The 21967-nt window shown below is 37.1% G+C and overlaps 2 protein-coding genes across 6 annotated transcripts in view; one reads left to right on the top strand and one right to left on the bottom strand.

The window, feature by feature from the left end:
* Positions 1-21967, top strand: part of ANO3 (anoctamin 3) — a 160176-nt gene that overhangs the window by 129905 nt on the left and 8304 nt on the right. For all 5 annotated transcript variants that reach the window (XM_052694404.1, XM_052694405.1, XM_052694407.1 and 2 more), the window contains 12 exons: positions 1183-1243; positions 11713-11795; positions 13074-13214; positions 13596-13760; positions 14668-14704; positions 16498-16609; positions 17615-17672; positions 17909-18006; positions 19651-19796; positions 19898-20050; positions 20404-20551; positions 21463-21543. In XM_052694404.1, coding sequence (XP_052550364.1) covers positions 1183-1243; positions 11713-11795; positions 13074-13214; positions 13596-13760; positions 14668-14704; positions 16498-16609; positions 17615-17672; positions 17909-18006; positions 19651-19796; positions 19898-20050; positions 20404-20551; positions 21463-21543 — 1283 coding nt within the window. The remainder of the gene's footprint in view (positions 1-1182; positions 1244-11712; positions 11796-13073; positions 13215-13595; positions 13761-14667; positions 14705-16497; positions 16610-17614; positions 17673-17908; positions 18007-19650; positions 19797-19897; positions 20051-20403; positions 20552-21462; positions 21544-21967) is intronic.
* Positions 1855-9529, bottom strand: LOC128086138 (mucin-5AC-like). The gene is made up of 4 exons (XM_052694409.1): positions 8350-9529; positions 6106-6858; positions 4639-4746; positions 1855-3932 (listed from the first exon to the last, which is right to left on the bottom strand). Exons 2-4 carry the CDS (start codon positions 6638-6640, stop codon positions 3799-3801), a joined length of 777 nt encoding a protein of 258 aa, XP_052550369.1. The 5' UTR covers positions 6641-6858; positions 8350-9529; the 3' UTR covers positions 1855-3798.

Consider the following 21967-nt stretch of genomic DNA (forward strand, 5'->3'; position numbering starts at 1 on the left):
TAGGGTGTTGATTCGGAGTGGATTTGAAGTGTGTAAAGTCATAGTGATGGTGTGCTGACTGACCAGCATCCTGACTGAGTGTGGTGCTTCTTCCTCTTCAGTTTCTCATCCTAGCATATGCCTTATTACAAGTTAGTCTGCATTATCTTGTAACATTCTGTGCTTTTTTTCTTATTTTTCCCTTTCTCCAAATTGTGAATTTGAAGGCTGTAGTTTCCTTCCTAATGCTCAACAGCATCTTAACCACCTTTCATAAGAAGAAACGTAGGTCCGCTATTCCTGGATAATTTACAGTGCTGTCAATTGGCAACATGACCTCGATTTAAAGAGCATCATATCATTCATTTCAGCTTCCTGAATACAACTTCTTTTTATGGTTGGCCTATAAAAAGCTCTGGATTTCTGTTGTAAAAATTTTAATGTATGCACAAGAAAGATTCCTAGGGTGATCCACAGGCTTGCAAAAACTAATTATGCCTTACTTTCTATTGGTAATCTTTGAACCTTACAGCAGGATACATATTCTGCCCCAGAGAGCTTACAAGAAAGAGTGAGATAAGGGATAAATCATGGAATTGTAGGATCAGTAGTAGAGCATTTATGAAGGGAAATTAAATACATGACTTATATTTACATTTCAGAGTTGATTACTTAGAATTTATTGCGTGTTTCTTGGAGTTGAGGGGTACTGGCCTTTCAACAAGGAGAATTTGCTGAGATGTCTGTATGTAAAGTAATTTTATTTCTCTGCCTGCAGAGAAATTGTGGAATAGCTTGGGAGAAGTAGAGAATGAAATTGAGACATTAACTAATATTCATAGGAAGAACAGTGAAACATCTGAAGTAAATTGGGATCGTGAAAGCCTTAAAATAGAAAATGACCTAGAATCCAAAGGCAATTCTGGAGGAATTTTTAGCCTGTCTGGTCACAGAGCATCTCCTACTTGTTGTCAGTGATGTAAGCAGTCTGGCGATGCTTGAAGTGATAGGCTAGAAAAACAGCTCAAATTATAGACAAAAATAGGATGGAACAAACGTTGATAATAGAAGCATGCAAGCAGGACTCCCTCTTGGAATGCTTGGCTTTTAATTTCTGCCATCACATATGTACTCTGGGTTTCTTTGGTGCTGAAGTGAAAGTGGCAATGTTGTTTGTTACTGATGTATTTATTTTCTGTTCAGGTTACACATTTGTTTGATAACGGAGGGACTGTCTTCTTTGCTATTTTCATGGCAATCTGGGGTAAGTAAATTTTAATATTTTGTTTTTTAATTGACCTGCCCCTTTTTGAGGATTACTGGATTAAAAGGTTGTAGTTAATAATAAAAATTAAAGAAGGATTAAGTTTCTATTGCATAAACACTTATTTTTTCCTGTTTTCATCCACTTCAAAGCAGTGGTTGAAAATAATACCTTGTATTGCTAATATAATGACTATCTTTAGTGTCTTAAGTGCCCTTAAGCCTGAGTTTTATATCATGCAGGCAAACATGTGGGGGTAATTTCATAGAGTCACAGAACTCTTACAGTTGGAAAAGACCTTTAAAGGTCATTTAGTCCAACTGCCCTGTAATGAACAGAGCTACAGCAAGATCAGGTGCTCAGAGCCTGTGTAGAGAATTCTTACAGAGTGAATGAGAATGCTTTGCAGAGCTAATTAGAGGATAATAAAGATTTGATGATAGATGTTTACAGCAATTTAACTATTTATATTCAAATTCACAGTTGAAATAACACATTCATTCCAACATCACGTGCTGTGTCATGGGGAGTGGAGCAGGGTGCTAACCAAGGGGCTATGTTGAACAGGAATTACCAGTAACACTTTTCTCTTTGAGAAGGTCAATATAATACTGCCACACAAAACAGATGTGATGGTTCCAGCATGAAACATTTAATGGAATTAGTTGTCACTGAAGCTTATAGTATTTTGCTGCTGGAAAGTAAAAAAGACTGGTATTAGGAACAGGAGATAATTAATTTCACCAATGTAAACATGTGTCTGTGTAAACCCTGAGATAATAGCATCAGGTCACATACATACACATGTCAGAAATGGAGCCAGCTATTACAATTCTAAATATTCAAATGACATAACATATCTATATTTACATAAAATATAAGATAATTTCATAAGACAATAATGTAATAATATTATATATAATATATAATGTAATAATATATATAGCATAATGTAATAATAATAATAATGTAAGATAATATCATAAGATAATGATCATTCTGTTTACAGTCAAGGGTGAACATGTTACAGATTTCAGAAGCTGGCCTGGTAAAAGCTGAAAAACAATATACAAACCTGAAAGATGTACCAGAATAGCACAAACCTTATGCACATGCACGCAGAAGTCATGACTAGATTAAAAATTAGCACAATTGATGGGTATCCTTGGGTTCCCTTCCAACCCAAGCCATACTTGATACTTCTTCATTGGCTCCTACTCTTCCTGTTATAGCCTTGCAACTACTAATAATTAATTGCATAAACTGCTAAAATACACAGTTGCTGCGATGGTTCTGTACTGATGGAGAGAGTAGTGGTTCAGACGAGGCCAGGAGAAAGGGACACATAAGATGTGCTGGTAAAGCTAAAAGCTGAGCATTGCGTTTTTTTGTATTCTCAAGCAAGTGAATGTGTCTTCATTTTTTCAGTCTGAAAACACTCTGGAAACACTGTCAGGTTCTATCTGAAATGGGAGTCATGCAGATTTCATTACTGATCCCTACAGGAATGGCATCAATGCTCGTTAGCCATTCAATTCTATACTCTTTCAACTACTTTGAAATAGATACGTGCCCTGTTCTTCTTCTGTGTGACATCCACTGTTTCTCTTTGTCGTGTGTGCATGCTTATGATTTATTCACACATTGCAACATTTACAGTGAGTTAGTGAGATTGTTCCACCGGAGTGATTGCAGTCTCCACAATAAATTAGGCATTCTAACATTGTAGTATCAAGCATGTATTCGTGTGAGTAGCTATTTTCTGCGCACTCCATTCTATTTGTTTTGTCTTTTGTTACGTTTCCACCTCCACAGCTCTGCCTTTTTCATTTTCTTTCTTTCTAAATATGCCATATTTTTACTCATTAGCTGGACACAGCACATGCTTTTTGAGATATCTATACGTATGGCAGTGCTAATTCTTTCACATTGAGACAATTATTTCCTCTGTCTAACCTTTACAAAACGTGTTGCATAATTTCTACGGATCTCTCCTGTAATGCAAGTAACTAATCAGTTTGACAGATGCATAAAGGCTTGTCCTTTGTTTTTCCCTTTAATTGTCATCACAGTCAAAGGATGAATTTAGTTCACGTTACTCAGTAGTACCATTCTCTCCAGCAAACTTCAACCTCTGGGTAATCCATGTGAAACTAATTCTTTTTGTGTTTCTCTGTGAAAGATAGGGTAGGAAAAATAACGTCCTGAGTCATTAATCAGATAGAAATAATATTTGGATGGAATAGTTTCACCTCAAGGCCATGAAAGTGCAGGGGAAGAAGGTTGTACTGATGCTAACATAATATTGCAATCCTCATCAGAGATTGTGCTGTTACAATGTCTGCATTCTTGCCCAAAGTTACACAAGGAGGAATTTTACCTGTGTGTTATTTCTCTATATTATTCCTCCGAAAGCAAATCTAAAACTCTCCCATGACAACTATAAATTGATCATCTCATTTCAAAGCAGAAGCATGCCGTTCTGGTCCTGGGCCCTGCTCCTTGTGTGTCAGTGCATCTTGTGACAACAGTGGGAACGTAATCCAAAGCAAGCTTTACAGTCCAGGGAGGGATGATGTCATGCCATTCATACAGATGCACGCATGTGGGTACCCTGCTTTGTCTGCCGTGCTACATATGCCATCAGGAGCAGTCCCAAAACTTGTTTCATATGGTCCAAGCGAGTTACCTAAGTGAAGAACTGTAACGGTCATTATGATTGTAGTTAATGTATTGCTTGAAAATTTTTATCTCTGTAACAATTAAGTTCAACAGTGTGTCACAGCTAAATATTTTTATACGTGGGGACCACGGGGAGTAAAAGGCAAAAGCCACAATTCAACATAGGAGGATCACACGTCCTCCCAGGAGCATCCATTCAGCACATTTATGGATGGTCCATTTCCAAAGCTACTTCCTCATTTGGCTTTCTGGCAGCTTTCAACTGCCACATTTTTAAGCCAGAAAGGACATATTGCTAGAGTTTTGTTTTGATTTGATTGTGTGTGAGAAAAAACTGTGTCTAGATTCTTGGTGTTTAAACATTTGAAAATAGGTCTGGGAACATAGCAGGAATGTTTGGAGGCTTCCCGGTCACACTTGAGTACAATTTATACATACTGATAGAAAAGATGCCAGATATGATATTCCTTGATATTTTGATATTTAAAAAACAAGTTTGTGAGTAATGATGGGAAAGGAGGACAGAGGTGTGGCGTTGAGGGGAGAATTGGTGAAGCTATAATGAAAAATAAGGGAGAGCACAGTCAGAGAAAAATTAGTTTGACTGGACTGGATGTTGTAATTCCTAATAATTCAGTAAGCCCAGATGATTTAAATGACTCCGTACAGAAATAAAAGATGACCTTAGGCAAAGCACTTGTGCTGTTTCTTACCTGGACCACTTGTTGTATTGCACAGAAAACGTCCCATCAGACAAAATAATATAAATCCCAAAACTACTACACTGATACCAATTATTACTCCTCTTTCGTTGGTTTTGACTAGGAGAGAAAAAAAAAAAAAAAAAAAAAAAAAGGAAGAAAGAGATTTAAATGGCAATAATCTGTATAATGAGGTACTTTGCCTTCTCTTTATAGCAGTCGAGGTTCTTGTGGAGTAAGATCACTAAGCATTTGAAACACTTTTCAGACCATGACAAAACCTTGATTTTCAAGGCAGTGAAAAGGTGAAGGAAAAAAGAAAAGGCCAAGTGAGTTTCAAAGTAAATTTAAAAAAATAATAATTTAATTGCAGAATCGAATACTGTCCTTTAGTTTAAAGAAATAAGCGAGCAACAGTCACTCTCTGAGTGCATTTATTTGTGAGTATTTTAAACCAGCAGTTAAAATTGCAGCCTCTTAATTTCAAGTGGCTAGGTTCTAAAATACTAGTTTGAAAAGCTAAAAGTCCAGAAATGATTTTTGCACCTGTATGGTTAGCAGAAAAACTGCATTTCTCCTCAGATTTCATGAAAATTTTCTTCAACGTGTTTTCTTTCTGTTGGAATTGAACTGACTCTCCCACCTCTTTACTTTTCAGTCACATTATTTAAAAATAGCGTATGTTGTAATTATTAGAACTGTGATGGGAAATGTGAATTCTTGATGCTCCATCAGCTCTTAGTACAGACTGTACTGCGCTGGATATGATGGAGTAGCCTTTCAGTCCTCTGTGAAGAGCTTGAAAGCTAATTGATGGCAAAAATTAGTGTAACTAGTCATCTTTTCTTTGCCTAAAGGCCCGATTTGGAACCGTAGGATAGAGAAGTGCCATGAATGCTCCATTGTTTTCCCAAGCATACTCAACTCGATAATAAACACAAAATGAGTAATTCCTTTGGAAGCATTTAAAAGAAACCACCTTTACTCATAAGTTTCTGAACTTAGATAAGCTGACTTGCCACACGTTTAAAATGTTATTTCTGTACTTAGGCTTTGTTGATCCTCGCTACCACCCTTTGTATTGTATTATTATTTGTTTTTCCATCTTTCACTAGTTCTCCGCACTGAGGAGTGCTAGAAATGAGGAAACTGGATGCTGCTGGATTGTATGTGATTATTGAAATAGTAGAAGTGCAATAAGAGTCAGCTAGTCTATAGATGAAGCGTGAGATAACTGATAAGACTTTTGCCAGCGTTTTGCTTTAGGTGAGTTTTGGTCTATTCTAGGCCACCTATTAATTCCTCCATCATTATGTAGCATCCTGCTCAGTGTTTGTTTTCTAGAAAAAGGTTTGATTTCAGCATTAGAAGTTTATTGTAGAATCACAGAATGACTTGGGTTGGAAGGGACCTCGAAGATCATCTATTTCCAACCCCGCTAATTAATCCACTTTAGTTAGACTTCAGCTAAGTACTTACCTTTATTGGTATCTTCTTCCTTACACAGTACAGGAGAAGTGTTGGTAGAACTATGCTTCAGGTCTTCTGTCTGCTGAATGATGTTGAGGTTTGATGTAGGACCATCCTGCGTCGTCGTGGGGGACGTCAGAGCAATGCATGCAGGGAGCGAGGAGGGCATGGTGGAAGGGCCATCACTGGGGAGTGCTGCTGTCACATGGGTGCTCCCTGTCACTGCAGAGCTTCTCGGTGTCGCTGTGAATGGCACGCCAGCAGAAACTGAAGCAGCATCTTTGGTTGCTGTAGAGAAGTCACCCAGTGTTTTAAGTGTTGCTGAGGATATCAAGATTCTTTTCAGCTTTGGGGCAGAGCTGTTTTTTCCATCTTTTGATGCCATAATGAATGTTGAAGGTAATGTGCCATCAGTGGATCTCACAGGTGTGCTGACTGACTGTCTGCTCATCTCTCTTCTGTCTGTTACATTCTTATTGGCACTGGCAGTTGTTGCAGCTTGACTTACAGCAGAGGGAATTAAGGCAAGTAGAAAAAGGAACATGATTCTGCTGGATGGTTGACTGGTATTGCGTTCAAAAAATGTTTTGCTATATGGAGAATGTGCAAGAAATGATTTTATTTTGCAAAACAAAACTAATCAGTTAAGATCCAAATAAGCTTCTTTAGAAAAAGTGTTGGACTGTAGAACACTCAGTAGTTGGCATGTTGATGCTGAAAACTTTACAGCAAGTGTTAATGACTTTAACAGTGAGTCAATAACTGCAAAAAAAAAAAAAAAGGTTTCATGTTTCTATAAACAAGCTTCATACTAAGAGTGGAATAATCCCAAACCACTTTATATAAAGCTTTTATGATGCATAGTTGGATTGTGCATTTGAGGCCATGTTTACAGGCAAGGATGGCTGTACTAAGAGTGTTCTAAAGAGTTATGCTCCATTGTGAAGACTTGTTATTGTTGCAGGTAGCCCTAAAAATGGGCCCATAAGGTTTTATGACTCTGAGCATGGCCAGTCGTATGAATGCTGCCCGCAGCAAATTGAAATCTCATTCAGCCCAGGGATGATGGATGGTGCTGAGTAGGTGAAACGGAAACTTCTAATACAGAACTAGAAACTTCATATTAAGCATTAATTTTTCAAACACTGTATTGAAAACAGTGAAGAACAGTCATCTTGAAATACCTTGGTCATAGCAGATCCACAGTTCAGTATATCAGAGCAATGGGAGAGTTGCTGGTTTTGGGGCAGTAGTGTTTTTTTTTTTTTCCCCAGGTTATATTCACTGGTATTTCAAGTATTTAAAACATGTATTTTTACATAATTGGAAAGAAATGTGATTGTGATATGCATTTTGTGAATACAGCTGAGCCTGTGGTAGGTGTAGTGTCTGCAAAACTTGTGCATCTATTCAGAAAAACATTTGCATTTCATATGGAAACATAAAATCTTCAGGACTATAAATTTAAAGGATCTTTCTTTGCAAGTCATTCAACTGAACCTTGCACTTTTTACTTCCCTTATTATTGTGGCTAGAAAATGCTTTAATTTGTCTAATAAATTACATAGCTTACACAATTGACACAATAAATTTCTTAATTATTTGTTTCTAGATGTCTGGAGTAACATGTTCAGATTTGCAGAGGTTTCATATGTGCACTCGGCTTTTTAAGCTTTATCAAACCCTTCTATTTAAAAATCGATGGAACAAGCATAAAGCAAAGCCTAGAGTTTATCATCTCCTGATATTCAGAAAGAAGCAGTAGCAAATGGTGGTTCCAGAAATGTACTGGATGTTTTGTACAAGTGGCTGTTTGCTCTGAAGTTCAGATTGCCTTCCAAGGATTAGACGCTCCTGATTTTAATGAGCAGTGAATATTGCATTTTCAAGCTTAATTTAGCTATTAAACTGAGAAAATAGTTTATAAGCTTTTAGTAAATTTGAAAAACAGTATGAACGTTGCATAGTATAAATGCACTAGCATTGCTTTCTAAGTGTGTGTTGTCCTTACAGCTAAACAGCACAGACTGTAACAGGGCAGCAGTACCTGTCGTCTCAGAAATTTGGTTTAAGTTGGCATACACAGAGTTTTTCACACCCAGCATTTAAAAGGGACTCTGAACTGACTCAGAGGTATGCTCCATATAGAATTTGGCTGCAGTAATACCTCGTAGCTTCCCAAATGCTATAGAATAGAGCAGTTACTAATTAGATTCACTATTAACAAGCTTTAAAAATACCCCTCAGACTTACCTTGGAGCTCTACAAACCATTCAAGTGTTGGAATGGTGCTGTGACACAGAGTGCAGTCAGCCAGAGTGCAGTCACCAAAGTGCATGAGCCATGTATGTGACAGTATCACACTTGCAAGGAATGCACAGTACAGGTGAACTGAGGTGGGGCATTGCTGAGCAACTCCCCTGTTGTTGTGATTGAGTTCTGTAATTACAGGGTTCCAGAAATTGCAGTGTTTATGGTAGGCAGTCCTTATTGCTTCATCCTTTGAAAGTCTTTGAACCCTTTGTGAAGGGAGGCTGGTTCTATAAGCTGCAGAAACTATTGTTCCGTGTGCAGTACAGCTGTTGATTTAACAAAAGCTGGCTTTGTTAGCACAGGGTTTCCAGTTCTATGCTTTGTGAGGTGAAACCTGGAAAAAAAAACACCACTCCTTACAATATAAAACAAAAAAAAAAAAGGTTATGCTAAGAAAAGCATGCTGTTGAATATTATATAAAACAAGGACTAATGTGATGATCTAGCCAACCCGTGATTTTTTTATTGTTTTGTTCTCTGTGTGTATTTGTTCTAGACTGGTATGGTATGTGGGGAGGAGTGACTCAGAAGTGTTTGAGTGGGAATGCCGTGGCTCTGTTATCTGCATCCACTTCAGATATTTCAAGAATCAAATGCAAATGCTGTTTCATAACTTGTCATCAAGAGAAATGTTGAGTATATGGTATATAAAGAAGATATTCTTATGGGACAACTAGAGGCGTTGCCATGATATGCTGCAGGGAACAAGCAGAAGGATTCCTGTGAATGGTTCTATCCTTTTTATTGCTCCTTTTGGTGTTTGAGGCAGTGGTCCATAAAAGGAAGGAGGACAGAGCCTGATATTGTGGGTTTGGTTTTCTTTGAATCCTGGCATTCTCGTAAAGGAGATTTTCTGCAGTGTGTATCAGCAGACATCCATCTCACATTTATTGCTGTGTCTGGGTGGGCACACATCTAACAGATTGCTCAGGAGATCTGAAAACAAACACCACTAATTTGTGTCCAAATTTGTATCAGATGCAGCATTAACTAAGTGACAAGGAGTTACTATACTAACTTTAACACTGTGCTTTTCACTAACACGTGTTATGGTTCTGATACTGAAGTGTATATATATAAATAGTTCCATGCTATGTGAAAATAGCAAGACCTTAAAAAGGCTGCAGTTCTGTTCCAGAGTAATTGTGTGAAAGTCAGCGCTGCCCTCAACTTCAGCACTGGTCTTGTTAGGGGTCACTCATTTGTTAACAGTTCAGTTCACCTGCTATTGAAAGCAAAATCTGTTTGCCTAGGTGATGTAAAGCCTAATGAGAAGGTGCTGTGTGTCTCAGTTCTTGGCTCAGTGTCATACACTTGCATTGCAGTGCCAGGATGCTGGCCCTCTGTTCCTGGAAGGCAAAGTCTCCAGCAGTGAGCACAAGTGTTAGCAGATGCAGAGCTGTGGCCATATGGAGACAAGGTGTCTGAGTACTCCAGGCAAGGAAGAAAAACATGTTGTTCACCTGTAACCTGTGTGCATTAAGCAGCAGTTTCAATTCTGAAGAGTGTGTTGTAGTAGTCAGTGCTGTAACGAGGTTGTAGGACTGCTTTTATTGCATAGCTTTGCTGCAAGGGAGTCCTAATGAATAAAAAAGTAATGGAGTTTTCAGAAGGTTCTAGCTGTTGCCCAAGCTCTTCAGAGAGGCAGTGGAGAAGGTCCCCTAACTCCTGACAGAAATACCTTTTGCAGTGACCTTTTAGGGAAATGAGCACACCACTCATGTTGATGCAGTGCCTGTTTCACAGCATTTGGAAGTGCTGTGTTCACAGAGCACTCTTGGGTTTTCTGGGCGTTGTTCTATTTCTCCACTGTCTGATTTCCATTCATAGTGTTCAACAGCAGCCATTTTTCTTTTGCTCTTTTTGGCAACGAAAAGCTTTTTCTGTCCCTCTTTCCTGTCCCTCTTAAGCATCAAACATTGTCCTCTGTGGAGAGCAAGTACCTCAGGGCTCCAGTTCAGTACGAGCAGCATCCATCAGCGTAAGGAAAGTAAACATAGGGTAATCTGTGAGAGAGAATCTCATGAACAGAAGGGTTAGGCAGAAAGTCTGCCCTATCAAAGCCATGTTAGATCATGAACGTTCCTGAAAAGTGTTGTAACGTTTCTAAGTCTCATACTGCATTGGCTTTAACAGCTCTTCCACTGATAATGAGAAAAAAAAGGTTATTTTTCCTTTAGGTTATTCAAGTACAAATACTTCTATTTAAATAGGAGAGTTGTGTACTTTTGTTGTTACAAGCACCCAAAACTTAAATGAAATTGGTGGAAAAGACAAGAACCATGCTTGGAGGGATGCAAGAGCACACTATCACAAGTAATATTCAGGAACAAGTTTCTTTTATTCAGATATCCCTCACTGCCAGGTAGTTGTGTGGGGTAAACTTCTAACTGCTAGTCATTCAGTTTAAAATCATATCTGCAGCTATATGTACATATATGTCACTACATTTAGAGGAGTAGTAAAAAAGAAGGAATGTAGAACTATAGGTAGTAGGCTGCCTAAAAGGAAGCAAATTTTCTCATTCCGTGTTTAAGATCACTGTTTTCTGGGGAAAAGTTGGGCAAAGCCTCATTCTGTAAGGCTCTCATCCAAACCAGGTGTTTGCCCTTTATAGCTCTTGTTCTGTGGAGTAGAATGGGCAACCTCCATGGCAAACTGCAGTGTTTGGAAAACTTAGTTATTCATTGGTTGTAATTATTTTGGTAGGACCTAACACAAACATAAAATTAGGTGAAGGCTATGATTATGATCTTGCACACAGATAAAAAAAATTATTTAAAGAAATATCTTAGTAGTGAAGATAATCCAGTAGGAACTGGTGTAACTGAGTGAAGCATTGCTGGTCTTGTTCAAATGGGATTAGAATCTTGTTCTGCCTTTACGGATACCATTGTGTATATATGCTTTTTTCTTCAGAGAAAAAAACATATAATATATTTGAACCATATAATATATTAAACCATATAATATATATATATATATAATTTATTTGAACAAAAATTCAAAGCAAATTAATTTAGGAGGGGTGATGGTGTTTGGTATTAACAGGTACCTGTTTGTACAGATATGGCAGAAAGCACAATAAAAAGTTTTAGATGAATGTCATAAAAAAAAATAACAGAGCTCCCGTTTTGACTGTATTTATCATGAATTTATTTACAGTTTTCACATTCCGTGGACTGTCGGGCAGAAAATGTCTAAGGAAAGTTATCATGTTTCAAATATGTTGATTCTCCTGAGTTCTGCATGGTGTTCTTTCTTTCTTTTGCCATAACTAAATGTAGTTGATGATTTCCACAGCTACAGTCTTTCTAGAATTTTGGAAGAGGCGGAGAGCTGTATTAACCTATGACTGGGACCTCATAGATTGGGAAGATGAAGAGGTAAGATGAAGCAGAAGTAAATCTTTAAAAGCTGCAGTCAGCCCTATTCAAGTGTAGATGGGAAAACATAATGCCAGCCATCTGAATTTGCCATTCACATTGTGTTTGCGGTTCTTACACTAGTTGTGGAACAAATCCCAATGTCTTCCTACATTTGTTGAAAGCACCCTTTGAAAAATTTAGTGGATTTTTTTTTTTTTTTCCAGTTTACAAAGGGTTCTTTAATAGAAATAACGCGCACAAGCTGTAATAGCCGTAGTAAAGTGATGGATCTTTTCAAAGAGAGTGCAAGTTTAAGAGTTGGTCCACTCTTGGCAAGCCAAGCCAGTTCAGGGCTTCAAGTTTTGGGGAGTGATTGCTGCCTATAATTGACAGTAAAATATATCATATAATATATTCAATATATACTGGGAAAGAGTGGAAGTATATTGATGTTTTTCCTTTCTACAAGACGTGTTTGTAAAGAGTGTCATAATGGGGCTCTGGATGAGCAGACAGCTCCATTTAGCCACCCAGCTAGGCAAAGATGCCATTGCTAGCAGTGAACAAAAACTAAAACTCCAGAGTGAAATAATATACATACAGAGGAGCAAGAGCTACCACCAGTGCCAGCACAAATCCCTACAAGATTTTAATTCTACGGTCCTGTAAAGTTCTAATCCTTGAAAGTTCTTAATCCTGTCTAGAAACAGAAGGAATGCAAGCAAAGGGTCAGAGAGTGGATTTTAAATCCTTCTGAGAGCAATAATTCACTCTCTGACATTCTGCTATCAGCTTCAGCAATGATCAAGTGATTTTATTACTTTACTCCATAAATCATAGTGACTATAGCTCTAATGTAACCTAACTATACTGTTTATTCACACACAGTGTAATTCAGTAGAGACTTTATCATAATGTGCTTTATAGCTTTCCATAGACTTGTAGATACATCTAGTAGCTTTTAATAAGTGCTTTCATATCAGAAAAAGCACCATCATGACTGGCATTAATTTATAGCGTTCTTATCAATTTCTGTAGAGAAACTGGTGTTTAAACAGCATTGTGTCCTTTCCATACCCTCACAGACTGGGGAAGGCTCAAAACTTCTCTCTTCTTCATCGATCTCTGGCACCTTTTCCAAGGATTTTCAAAAGAGAAAAAATTGCTTGAAGTGGAACATTATTAAAAAAAAAAAAAAGTTTTATGTCAGGAATTTTTTTTATATCACATTCTGCCTGATTTTTTTGATAGTTCAATGAAATAGTACACCAAATGAGATCTCTCCTCTTATTCCAGGAAGAACTGCGTCCCCAGTTTGAAGCTAAATATTCTCAAGTTGAAAGAGTAAATCCCATCACAGGAAAACCTGAACCTTTTCAGCCTTTTCCTGACAAGCTCAGTCGACTGATGGTGTCTGTCTCAGGAATATTCTTCATGGTGAGGTTTAATAATAGTGCAATTAGAGCCTTTAGTCTTTTCCAGATGTAGATACTGAACTAAGTCATTAATGAGTTTGTTATCTATGACATAATGTAGACTATGCTACATACACAATGACTTACACAATGTAGGTAAAACAATCAGTTCGATATTATTGCTTGTTTAGGGATCTCTTTGTTTTAAAAGATGTGATACTGTTGCCTTGTAGAAGTACAAGAAGGAAATGTTTTAATTCAGCCATTTAATATTTTGATTCTCTCAAAATTTGCTCCCAAGACAGATGGGCCTCTTTAAAACTCCTGCTAATTTATTGATGCAGTGGAAAATATTCCCAGTATGGTTTTCCTTGTTCTAATTTCTCTCCTCATAAACCTGCAGATTTCACTCGTCCTCACTGCAGTTTTTGCGGTCGTGGTGTATCGTCTGGTAGCCATGGAACAGTTTGCTTCCTTCAAGTGGTATTTCATCAAGAAGTATTGGCAGTTTGCAACATCTGGCACTGGAGTCTGCATCAATTTTATGATCATCATGTCGCTCAATGTTGTAAGTCTTCACCTAATGGGGAGATTTATTTAAAAGAGCAATTTATACAAGGTTACTCAGTTTACTGGGTATCAGATATGTATGCTAGTATTTCAGGGATTTTTTTCCTCTTTTAATATTGTGTTTATCAGTGTTTTCCTCTACTGCCTATTTTATTTGTCACTAGACATCTTAGATTGTGCCACCAGTCACTGTAGTACAGAGCACTGCTTTTGACATTTGCCTTTTAATTTTTCATGTACCTTTTACAAAAAGCCAGTTCAGTTCTCCAAATACAACTACATTGTTTTCTTGAAACAAAATTTCATTTTCCTTTTCTGTTTTGTGGTTGTTGCTTTATTTTATTTTACTGTTTTAATTGATGACTTCAATCAATGAATTGATTCTTAATTAAAATGCAACTTTGATACCATTGTTGCTCAGACCCGGAAGGACTGTGATTTACAGCTCATGTCTGAGTTTTCCCTTTCAAATAATAGCACAGGTTTCATCATTTGCTGTGGTAGCGTGATGTATGTTGGCATAAACTCTATAGATGCAATAGCATGCATCATTTTTCTTTTCCTCTTCAGACGTGAATAGGTAAGAAGGAGCAATAAGTCAGCAAACAGTGTCTTTTATTTCTTTTAAGGACGCTGTGGACTTATTGCAATAAGAATGCAGTCTTTAACATGAGCTGTTGTGTATTTATTTCTGTTACTACATATTATGAATGAGTCAGTTCAAGTTAAAAAGCACACCAAAATTATGGACAAAGCTATGGATATTGTCCTGTGTTCTCTGCCCTCATCACTTGGTGCTGCAGGGCAACAAAACACCGATGCCTTCGATGTTTTCTTGATTCTGCATTAGACATCATAACAGACAAGGTATACTATACCTACATCATCTGTTCTTTCTGTTTTAGGTGTATGAAAAGGTTGCCTATCTCCTGACAGACTTAGGTATGTACGTCTTTACTGATGTGGTCCTTGCTACTGATGACATGTACGTTCCTATTTCCATAAAACAGGTGCATACACAGGAAGATGCTGGCATTTCCCTAAGTGAATTAGCATTATCAGCAAAAGAAATGTTATATGATTTCATTAAAGAAATAACACAAAAGAAAGAACCTTATTATGGAATCACAGAATGGCTTGGGTTGGAGAGGACCCCAAGAATCACCAAGTTCCAACACCGCTGCCACCAACCTTCAGATTATAGTTCTACTTTTCCATGTTCCTGTAGTATAGAAGGAAAACGTTAGAACAAAAGTCAAAACATATTCTTTCTTAAAATGCAAAAGCATATATTTTTTCAATTCTTCCCAAATGCTGTTGTTTGCATGTTTGATTTATTTATTATTAATTTTTATTTAATTGGAACTTTGTTGTGGAAAAATTGGTTAAGATCACATTTTCTAAGATAAAAACGTTATGTCAAATTTTAAAGCAGCTCTAATTCCTGTGCATTACAAAGTTATGCTAAAGCTCCTCTTTGTTATGCAGTCAAGCAGGTGAAGCTTTTTAATTCTTACAAAGCGAATTCTAACAGCAGTTAGGACCTTCTATGTGAACGTGTTATCGTTCAGTATTTCTTGTTACATGCTGTCTTTTCAGCCCCTGTGAAAATACGCATTTGATCTTGACAGCAAACTCACTGCTTAAATTTAACAGCTCCCCCCTGTGGTTAAAATATTGAAGAGCATCAATTATATAACAAGCTCATAATTTCATCAGATTGTATGTAACAATCTGATTGTATGTAGGCAAGTTAGAAAGAATCAAAATGCATAATCAACTTATTCAAGTTAACAAAACACCTGAAAGTATTGTTTTGGGTTTTTTTTCAGACCTTGCTTTTTTATCTGCTTACCTGAACTTTTAAAATGTATTAAATTATTAAAGACAAAGGGAATGGGAAAGAAAATCATAATTTTGTTTTTATATATGACCTGATTTTTTTTTTTTTCACAGTACATTAAAAAATTACTTTAATTCCATTTCAAGAAAGCTTTCTTGAATTAAGTATGATGGAACATCAGGTGCATGAGAGAAGTAGCTCTTCCTAAAATTTTCTGTTTCTAAGAGCAAGAAGTCATCCTAACTTTTGAGAACCAACAGCATCCACTCAAAGCTAGTGCACCCTAAATTTATATACTGATTTACTTCAAAGTAGACTATATCTTTATAGGTCAGCCACAGAGTACAGATTACAACTTAAAAAACAATGCTGTTTAGATTTCTGAATCTTCATGTACTTTGAAATGTTAGTGAACACTATGTTACAAATTTGGTACATTGATCAAAGAAACAAAATTTTTGTAAAGAAAGGTAATTTTCATCATTTTCACCTATTTCTAATTCAAAAGTCAGTCATTCTGCAGATGATAAGAAAAAAAATCCGAATCGATGTAGACCCACATAGAATACTTGTAATCCTAATATACATTTCTGCATTTCCTTCCAAAGAAAACACAGAAGGAACTCCCTTGTTTTCTCATTGCGTTAGGAATTGTCTGACTCTTCAGAAGTGTTATGACGGAGGAAATGGGAAGGATGGAATAGTGGTCTTACAGGAGAGTTTAGAGAGTGAGGTGTTTGAGTGAGAAACCAACTGACTGTTGGTTGTCTCTTCTCCCCTGCTTTCCTTGGGAGCACTGTGGCTTGAAACCATCTCTAGTTTTTCAGTTGATCTCTGGGGGGTTGACATAACTTCGTTTTTGTTTATATAATGTGCACTGTGTCTTTCATAGAGCATCCAAGGACAGAGTCTGAATGGGAAAACAGCTTTGCCTTGAAAATGTTCCTCTTCCAGTTCGTCAACCTTAACAGTTCTATTTTTTACATTGCCTTTTTTCTTGGCAGGTAAGTTATCTTTCCTAACTCACAGAGAACCCATAATCTTTGGTAACTGTACAGCTTCCAGGAAAATACACTGACAGTTTGAACCGTAAGTGCAACAGTTTGTGGATAACTAATAGCACAGAATGTGTGTTTGTAACTGTGTGCAAGGGTTGGACTCCTGAAATCTCAGAAACTAGACAGGCTACTTTTTAAGTGGGTCTATGTACTTACCAAAACAAGAATTCACAACTTTTGAAAATACAGACACGTTCTCTATGTACATCTGTATTCAGCCTTGCACTGATACACTTTATTTTTTTTTCCTCACTTATTCCCCTTGGGTTGTATTTCCCAGGGCACATTTCTATAAATTTATAATGCAATTTAATTTCAAGATTGTTTGAAAGAAAAAAAAAGTGAAATTGTTGGTAATGCCTGAATGGCATGTCCAGCAATGCATTTCTCATACAGTTTCTAAAGCTCTTTGTGTCTTGCTATGTCTTGTGTCTGGTGGAATCAGGAATGGTTTGTTTTTTTCCTTTCTCATCTGTAATTTTCATTGAGGTCACCAAGAATTTTGATTTATTTCATTACACAAGAATCTGTTAGATCTCTTTGGAGAGTTTTGTTGTAATGGGCCTGAAAGCTCTTTCATGCTTCTTTGTCTGTGGGTGCCATCCAGTGCACGTTTCACTCAGGCAAGCAAATCTCTGTGCTACGGTAAACTCCTACATATTGCAACAGCTTATCTTCTTAAACACAGATTAGAGAGTTTGAGTATCTAACATCTAAAATCTCTATAGCTAGGATTTTTGTCCTGGTCATAATAGAAGCTTAGGATTTCTTGCAAAATGACGGTCTCTTTCCTTGTTTGCATTCTGAAACCCCCATATCCTACAGATACCAGATTTAAGCCTGTGTGATTTAGTGTTTATGTTTCATGAGTTTGCTCAGTGGATGTTGTGAAATAATTACTGCTACAGCACGGTCTTGGAATGTCCACTAAGCAGAAATCTTGTTTTCCAGATTTGCAGGCCGCCCGGGAAAGTACAACAAGCTTTTCAACAGATGGAGATTGGAAGAAGTAAGCAATCCTGTTTTACATTCCTGAGAAATTCCCATGAGTAAAAGGGAAACAACTGTAGGACATGAATTACATCCAGTTTGAAAGATCTACTATTCCATCTAAGTGCAGTGAAGAACAAACTCTTACTTATAACGAGGATAGTGTTATTTACCTTATGTATTTCAGTATTTTCCATTGACCTTGTGAACAAACAATTCTCTGACTTCAGCTACTGATCTTCTGTTTCATTTCAGTGTCATCCAAGTGGCTGCTTGATAGACCTGTGTTTGCAGATGGGTGTTATTATGGTTTTGAAACAAATGTGGAACAACTTTATGGAGCTAGGCTATCCGTAAGTACTGCTGTTAGTATTTGTTTTACAGATAGCCACTGCAAATTAGTGTTAATGGAGAAACAGGGGAAAATATTTTTCATACAAGTGGAGAGTAATATACCACCTTTAGCTGATATTTTTTCTATGATCATCACTAATTGATGAAACTTGTGGGCAGCTGCATTGCTGATCTCTAAAAGTCTATTTTCAGAAGGTAAAGTGAGATTCTTCAGCAAGTTCACATTGGCATGTTTTGCATTATCCCTCAAAATAGCATTAGTATTAATTTTTAGCCCTCCCTGAAGAGTGACAGGGAATTATTACTACTGTTTACATAGTTTTGTGATCATATTTTGCAAAAATATCTATTTCAAGAACATGACATGCTTGGAGAATGTTTGCTTTTTCCATCTCACTACTGCAAATTCACACCAAAGGGAAGCAGTAACCATGCCCTGAAGTTTCCCAAGGTCCATTAACCAGCCAAATTGTTTATTTTGAGTTTATTTTCCATAGTACAAACAGAGCTGTTCAAGTACTGAAGAGTGTGATGGGTCCAAGAGTTTACAGTTCTTCTGAAGCTGAACGAATTTGTTTTCAGTAAGGTTGCTCATCAGAGATTAATTTAATCAGTCTTAACCTTGATAATGTCAGAAAAGTTTACACTCACAGCATGCAGTCAGTCTGCAATTCAGCCACTGCATTGCTGGGAGAAGCAAATGTCTGAAAAGCAGCAGCCTTGAGGTATCAGGCTTCCTGCCTTCACAAGGCAGCACTGCTTTAACTCTGCCTGGAATTTCTTTTAGAACGTGCGTGCTCCTTTATGAAAAGCAGTGTTTTGTTTTGACAAAGCTGTGGTTTGTAATTGTGGCCTTCCAGTAGGAAGAGCTAAGCACTAAGTTAGTTGGAGAGAAAAAATAGCAGCCTGTTGATAAAAACACTTAGAGAAGTTATTTCCCATCTTTGGTTCTTTCTTTCAGTAATATCTAGAAATAAATGATAGACTTTAATTGCCACTTCTGTCTGTATTAGGTAATATTTTTTCCTTTTATAGCACTTTTATGGTGAAGGTATTACTTCAGATGTATAGCTACTTTGTGAAAGGACCTTTGCAAACCTTCATAGAAAATAATCTTAAATATTTACAGCTCAAGGAGCATTTTTTAGACGTGACTTGCTTAAAGAGGAAAATATTCCATAGGGCATCTGATTCTTTAAGTTTGTTCAAAAAAATAGTGGGCGTTTTCTGCTATTCAGTATATCCTAACGCTCCTAGTAAGCTCTACTTATTTGACTTGTCTCTTGGAGGATTAAAAATACAGCATTCTTTGCTTAATGCTTTCAGTGTGCATGATTTTTTTTCCTGTGATTTTTGAGTTAGTGATGCAGGTAAATCTTTAAAATAAAAAACTAAAAAGTCAATGCAAGCCCATTCCATTTTCTGTAAGGTTTATTACAATACCTGACGTGCCGTGTTGAATACGTAATTAAAACTATAATGTTAAGTTTAAAACTTCTTAAATTTCTTGGAAATCTCTTTAACAATATTGTAAATATTTCCATGTAACACCTCAGAAAACACTCCGATGCCATTCAAAACAACAGCTAGAATTGCAAACTACAGCAAGGGACAGACAAGAACACTTCATTTGTCTAATACAGGTTATTACAGAACTGGTGGTCACGACGCAAAATGAAAAGAAGAGGACAGTCAATGGAGCATAAAATTTCTCTGCCTCAGTGGGAGAAAGATTGGAATCTGCAGCCGATGAACCTCCATGGTTTAATGGATGAATACTTGGAGATGGGTAAGCAGATTTATAGAGATGTCAGCTTATTTTTAAAAAATAAATTGCTTTAAAATATGCTTTTGCATGTCTAATTTCTAATCACAGAAATGCTTATCTAGTGTTACAGTTTGGCTTTACCACCATCTTTGTTGCTGCCTTTCCACTGGCACCTCTCCTGGCACTGCTGAACAATATCATAGAAATAAGGCTAGATGCATATAAGTTTGTGACTCAGTGGCGAAGACCGATGCCTGCAAGAGCAACAGATATAGGTGAGAGAACCTGATATCTATCGTTGTAAGGTGTGATCCCTCTGTGTCATCTTCTTTGATGGAACTTGCCCTTTGCAATATTTCAGTATGTCAAAAGTGAAATTGATGGGTAGCCTGCAGATATCAGGGATGTCTTCTCAGCAGTGTGGGCTGTACTGTAATAATTTTTTCAGGTGGAGCCTGTAGTGTTGGGAGTGTGAGGACGTGACTTTACCTTGGCTAGCTTTTCTGAGTCAGTAAATCTTTCTCAAGAGGCAAGAAAAAGATTGTGACTAGTAATGACTTTAATATCATTAGTATGACTTTTTGTGATAGTTAAAAACCACTGACTTCATCGTTTCTTTTGTTTCTAGGTATCTGGTATGGGATTCTTGAAGGAATTGGAGTACTGGCTGTCATCACCAATGCCTTTGTTATTGCCATCACTTCTGATTACATTCCACGTTTTGTCTATGCGTATAAATATGGTCCCTGTACAGATCAAGGATACAGACAAGAAAAGTAATGAAGATTTTTTAAAATTTATTTATACATGCTTATTTCAGGGGAAGTAAACTCTTCCTACTGTCTGTCTGTGTCAACGTATTTGAGCGGTAACATTTTGTCTTTTACATCTGTGCAAACCTTGTCAGGTGTTTCACACAAAACAGCCATTCCATCATTACTTCCCTTCTAAACGCATACGAGAAATGCAAAAAAATGTGGAAGTTGTAGGCTCTTCCTAGTTGAGTTGTTCCTGTTTTCTGTGAAGATTTTGGTCTTTGTTGTCCCATTAGGAGAGGGAACTAAGCCATTTTCCTGCTTATCTCTTTGCTATTACTGCAGCTGTGATGGTGCAAGCTAAACTTAACTTCTTCATTTCCCAAGATGAAGGAGCACAGAGAAAGCATCAAGACAAAAAAAAAAAGCCAACAATAAAACAGCAAGGCAGTTCAGAGATGTTCACAAACTGGTCACGCAGTGAATTGCCTTCACTTGTGCTCCCAGGGCTGACTCAGTGCTTGTCTCAGGTGATCAATCAGAGGTTCAGGCTATGATTCAACAGTTCCCATACAACAAGGAATCCTTTTTGTCTCTCTAGCCATCTTTCTTAGTGCAGTGGGTGTGAAAGGCAACAGTGAAGTAGGAAATTAGTTTGCTTTGCAACTGCTGATAGATGATCCAGGAGGAAAAAAAATAGAAATCAAAAGAGCAATTTGCTCAAAATAGATTTATAAATCATGTTTATTATCTTAGAAGCATAAGTTACTGCATTCTTTCCAATAACACTTTGCTTCTCTGCTTAGTATTTTACAATTGCTTTTGTCCTAATAAACAAACAAAACATTATCCTCACAACATGTGATAGCACACAGCGTTATACTTTATATCCACTTTAGGAAGAGTTCTGACCCCACGTCTTTGCTTTCCAGATGTCTAAAAGGATATGTCAATAGCAGCTTATCAGTGTTTGATCTGAGTGAACTTGGAATGGGATATTCAGGATACTGCCGGTACGTTTTGATGTTCCCTCTGCTTGTGATATATGGACATCAAACAGGCACTAAAAGGAAAGTCAGCGATTAAGTTAATGGCAGAGTAGTTTCACTTTTGAAAAGTAAAAGTATCTGAGTTCAACTTTGTTCAACGTGGAAATCTCAGATGTGAAAAGTGTGTTGTGGGATGCAATACTAAGCCAATGGAAACACATGTTATATTCTTAGTTTCTTTGGGATTACTGTAAGCCACGTGTTACTGGCCTCTGTGAATTATTTCTTGAGGGTGGTTCTCCAGCTGTAAATATGGCAGAAAATTCTCATTTCATTTTTGCTCAGCATTCTGAGGTCTATTATTTAAAATATGCAATTAAATGTTTGTTGTGGCTTTAATCCAGCCCAGATTTCCAAATGTTATGCAAGATAAATAGGAGAAATTGAG

This window comes from Tympanuchus pallidicinctus, unplaced genomic scaffold, assembly GCF_026119805.1.
Source record: "Tympanuchus pallidicinctus isolate F22 unplaced genomic scaffold, pur_lepc_1.0 scaffold3, whole genome shotgun sequence".
NCBI lineage: Eukaryota > Metazoa > Chordata > Aves > Galliformes > Phasianidae > Tympanuchus > Tympanuchus pallidicinctus.